Source organism: Nicotiana tabacum, chromosome 24, assembly GCF_000715075.1.
Source record: "Nicotiana tabacum cultivar K326 chromosome 24, ASM71507v2, whole genome shotgun sequence".
NCBI lineage: Eukaryota > Viridiplantae > Streptophyta > Magnoliopsida > Solanales > Solanaceae > Nicotiana > Nicotiana tabacum.
Window position 1 is genome coordinate 103197203 of NC_134103.1, and position 5240 is coordinate 103202442.

General features: G+C 32.6%; 1 protein-coding gene across 6 annotated transcripts; it reads left to right on the plus strand.

The window, feature by feature from the left end:
• The first annotated feature begins 419 nt into the window (after positions 1-419).
• On the plus strand, positions 420-5023 carry LOC107808133 (uncharacterized). Of its 6 annotated transcripts, none has more exons than XR_012706728.1 (6): positions 426-739; positions 890-963; positions 1097-1183; positions 3097-3292; positions 4010-4280; positions 4702-5023. XR_012706728.1 is itself a non-coding variant. In XM_075248265.1 (5 exons), the coding sequence occupies exons 3-5, from the start codon at positions 1161-1163 to the stop codon at positions 4783-4785; spliced, it is 303 nt and encodes a 100-aa protein (XP_075104366.1). In that variant the 5' UTR covers positions 420-739; positions 890-963; positions 1097-1160; the 3' UTR covers positions 4786-5023. The 6 variants fall into 6 exon arrangements, 1 of the variants encoding a protein (XP_075104366.1); XR_001653060.2 differs by having other exon boundaries at positions 431-739; positions 3080-3292; XM_075248265.1 differs by lacking the exon at positions 4010-4280 and having other exon boundaries at positions 420-739.
• The last annotated feature ends 217 nt before the right edge of the window (positions 5024-5240 follow it).

A 5240-nucleotide genomic window follows, 5' to 3' on the forward strand; every position in this document is an offset into this window, starting at 1 on the left:
ATTGATCGGTCTCGATATTGGTCGGTCTCTGGGGCTTGAGTTCGACAGCCTAACTTCGTATCATGGCTCGATATTATAATAATGAACTTTGGGCCATCATGTTCCGATCTCGATTAGTCAAACGAAGGGCAGACTCGGTTTTGACCGTATACAATCATCATTAAGTTCAAGCATCCCAACAATCGGTTTGCCCCCCAAAAGCTCCAATGAGGCAAACCCTCCCGTTGAAACATGGCTCATCTTGTCCGCAAGCCCCAATTTTTTAACAGCCACTACAAAAAAATGGTGAGTTTGCAGAAGTTTAATTGCGGCGGTTATTGTAACCTCCGCAATTTATATCAAATTGGGGGTTTATACGACCCCCACAAATATATTATATTTGCGGCGGTCAATAACCTCAGCCAAACTTTAAAAAAAAAAAGCATACTCACCCCAATTTTTTCCTCTTTTTTGATCCTTTCCCTCTTTTTTCCCAAACCCCTCCCTCACTTTCACTAAAGAGAAGCTTTTCAGCTTCCATTTTCTTTCACTTGAAAAATTAAAACCCTCACTTGAAGATTAAACCCTCACTTGACAAATTCACAATACGTTCTCCACAATATGAAAGATTAAAAAGTTTTTTGACCGTTCAATTACTTGGGTTCACGCTTGGACCGTCACTGATGCAAATGTTTTCTTTCTTCCCCATTCTATGAAAGAGATTCACAACGATGAGTTTGATCGTGGGTTCATATCTATGGTAATTCCTCTTCCCCATTCTTTGATTTTGCTTTTCTGTGTTTCTTTCTTCTTGCATGTGGGTTTTAGGTTTATTTTCTCTGTTAATTTGTGTTTTTCCTTAACTGATTTTTCCCCTAATTTGTGGCTTTTCTGTTTTACGATTCTCTAGTGAGAGTAACAACAATTTTTGTTGAATCGGTGTATTTTGAAGAAGTATATAACAATCTCTTTTGAATTCGAGATGTAAGACTTCTTTCTCCTTCTGCATTAGGTATTTTAGGTTGTAAAATTTAATTTTTTCGGTATTTTTGTAGATTAATTTCTGCGGTTTTGGGTCTACTTAATTGAAATATTTCCTCTTGCATGTGTATTTTAGAACTCCCGAGGACCTTCATAGAAGACGCAATTTCCACTAGCTGCTATTCCTCTTTCTGCTCTACATGGTGCTTGAATCAATCTCAAGGTACAAACAAATTTTTAGTTTTCTTCGTAGTGTTGAATATTAATTTTTTTTCTTTCTAGGTTTGTAATACAAAACGTGCAGACAATAGATTAGGTTGCCTGAGCATCAATTCTTCTTTCTTTCAAAAGGCTAATGAATCAATAACATATTTTCTATTTTATTTGTCAAGTGATGAGGAATATATTAGACTGATATTAGCAGACTGATATTATCAGTTTATGGGATTTGGTTAACAAGTAATTACATATGTATTGCAGTTATTTTAGTTGTGATCGTTCATAACATTATTAACATATATCATATTTGCAGTTTTCTATTGGCAATTTGACTTCATCTTCATGCCTTCTCTTCTGTGGAAGAAATTCTTCTTTCTTCATATTCTATTTTTGTTTTGGTTTGGAGGTATATGAGCAGTCAATTCAATTGTTAACATGAATTTATTTGTAACCAATGAGCTTGCACAATGAGAATCTGAATTAGTCAGATCGTTAACTTCAAAATCATATGATTAAAGGAAAAATGAACCATTTTCCGATACTTTATTGAATGCTCTTGACATATAGAATAGATCTGATCAAACTTACTTTGCTATTACAAAATTTTGATATGTTAACTAATCGATTACAAACAATTGGATTGGATTTGCTATTTTTCTTCTACCATTTATTGTCATTGTTCAAATGAGGAATATATTAGAAGCTTCTAATATATCAATAATATTTGTCACTGATTCTTATAGAATTGAATATTCTTATAACATTGGTCATTAAGAGTGTGTACGATTAGTGCCTCTGTATATGTGTTGTTCGGCAAATCTAATATTTTATACCTATCGTTACTCCTATTTATAATTTGACGATTGATTTCCTCCTTTCTTTAATGCTTGAGTTGTTTGTTCTCTTCTTTGCCGTTTCATATCAAAACAAAGTAAAAATAATAGTTCCAACTTTTACAGTATTGGAGGAGGGGCCAGCTCCACCTAGATAATGAAACTTGCTTGCTTTACATAGATAATGAAGTGCTTGCTTGCTTTTATTATCTTCTTTAGGATTGTTTGTATTATCTTTGTGCTAAACACTGTTTTGATTCCTACACTAAAATAAACTAGATAATATTTTTGTCGTTCTTATTATTGCATATATTTTGTTGCATATACTAGAGAGCCATAATTCTCTTAACTAAACTATAAAATATCAGTAAACTGCCATCCTATATAATTATCAGAACTTCAACTTCACTTTTTATTATCTTACAAAATTTTATAATGTTATCGCATTGATAAGTTATTAAATCATCCTTTCTCAAGGAAATATCGTAGGTTATAGTAATTAATCTTGCTCGGAGAAGTCATTATCGGTGACACACTAATCTTATTGCGGATCAGTTTCACTTCTGAAAGGTTATATATCAGTCTGTTCCAATGGATAAATCTTGAATTGGAATGCCTAGAAATACAACAAAATATTTACTTGGTTTAAATCAATTTCTAAATTTTGCACTTAAGAATGAAGCTATAGGAGATAGAATAAGCATAGTGGACGTGTGTCTACGCAACATTGGACTGTAGATGCAATAGGTATGTTATTGCCATCAACTATATAGCAGAAAGATTGTTATATTGTAAGTCAAGAAAAATAAGAGAGGTGGATTGAGTAAAACTTTGTGGGATTCCACCAGACAAAGAGTTATTAACTTAGATTAAGCCTATTTTAGCAACAGACTGCTTCATTTTTTCAATTGACTTTGAGAAATGACCGGATTTACCTGTGACAATCTTCAACCGTTGTTATGATCGATTTATAAAGGTATTACTGAGGCATACAATATCTCTGTTTTATGTCATTAGATTGTATATTTGCATGTAATAATTATCTAACCATTAGTTTATTCTTGAAGCCTCGATTTTGTTTTAGGACAACTGAGTCAAATGCAAGACGATATGTTTATAATTCTATGTGTAAGAACTGGGGCGCAAAAAGGCTAAAGTTGTTTGATAAGGCCTATGATCCACTTAAGAGCAGAGCTGAGATAATGGATAGTGTTCCACTGGGGATTCCACCGGATCAATGGATTTCTTATGTTGATTATCGCTTTAAAGAAAAAACACAGGTATTTCTTTCAATGTTTCAATTAGTATGTGTAATTATATGGCTTCACTTTAACCAATCTGTGGTTGCTGCCTCTACTTCCATATCAAATTAATTTCACCTTGTGAAGTTCTTACAGTATCTGGATTATAGAAAACAACAAAGTTAGTAAGTTAAAGATCAATTAACAAGTATTGCTTTTTAAAAAGTCTTCACTTCACAATAACATTAGTTTTTGCTTGAGCTTATTTTCATCAACGAACACAATTAAAGACTGAAGAAAGTCAGCGCCACAAAAACTGAGAGATAGAGTAAGGTGAGTAAATGAGCTAGTAATATACCTATAGAGCTGTCACTACACACTTTCTACTCCGCCCCTCCACTCTAAAAAAACAAATAACAAAACCATTGGTTCCTTTGGGCAGCAGCAGCTGTTTCCCTTCATTTAAGAGATTATGAGTTTAAAATTGGTATTGTTGGGACGGTTGGTACTGTTGGGACAGTTGAGAGGGCACTTGGTCCTTCTTTGGTATCAAAATGTGATAATTAATGAGATTAAATAAAATATCACATAATTGATACTGTCACAAATCCTTAGTATGATAAATTTTGTGTTACTAACTGCAGTGCCAAAGTTTTATAACAGAAAAAGATATTATTTTTCTATTGTTTTTCTTTTTTAACTTGTCAATCACTGATTGAAGTAAGGACACTGGCTTTTGGTGTGTAATGTATTTAGGAAAAAATTGAACTAGCATTAAGCCAAAGCACCGTGGATGAGTCTGAAATTTCGCCATTTTGTGTTGGGAAAAGAGCACTCTGGAAGGGTAAGGTGCTTAGGATTAGGAGCTGTTCCTGGCAGGGCTTTTAGACAAACAAGACTTCGTTACAGAGAAATGATGAATGTTAACACTCAAATGATGAATGCTTTTAAGACGTATATGATAATGAAAGAAGGGAAGATACCTGAAGAATTTGCAGGGATATTTGTTTCTCCTCCTCGTTCAACGGTAATAATAGTTTATAACTTTCTTATTTAATTTTGTAAAGTATGATTGATCAGTCCAAGTATTACTCTAAATTGGGATACCTGAAGAATGCTTTCATGTTTCTTAGATTCACAAATTTCGCAAGTCAATTTAATCTTTATGTTAAATTCACTGTCTATATTCACTGGCAGAGCTTTTAGCATAACTTTATGTTTAACACTGTTAATTCACTGTCTATATTCTCTGATGTTTAAGATGTACTGAGAAAGTTCACGAGTTCTCCTTTTCATGGACTGGGTGAGACAGAAAAAGAGAATATTTGTTTCTTTTGCTTGAATATTCAGTACTATGACTATAAATTTCTCTTTTGCTAAGTGATTATTAGTTAGGATATTGTTGAGGTACTTTTTGTTAATTATATTTTATTTTGATTGTTTTGTAGCCAAGTGATGCGGCTAGCGGATCCATTTCACCCATGGATATAAGAAGATCATCCGTTGGAAGTAATCCTAACGACAACCATTGAAATTGCTTGCAAATGTATTAGATAATTAAGTATCGTACTCGCTTGAATGGTCATAGTAGATCTTTTGTCCATAATGGTTGGAGTGGATGTTCTGTTTAAAGTTAGTTTTAAGACTAATTATAATATTGATGTTTTGTGTTTAATGGTTGGAGTAGTTGTATTTAAAGCAAATTTTTGAGACTAATGATAATTTACTTTAATGTATTTTGTGGTTTATTAATATATTGTTGTTACTTGATTCCAGTAAGCAATTTATATAATTTTTTGATGCTTCATTATATTAATATAATTGGAATTAGAACAGTTATGGAGTAACATTGTAGAAAAAAAAATTTCAATGAATAGCGGAGGTTATAAGTGCCGCTATTTAACCTATAATAATATTGTGTTATAAAATTTGTGGGGAATAAATAAAGAAATTGTGGGGGTTTAGACCTCCGCTATTTTTTTAATAA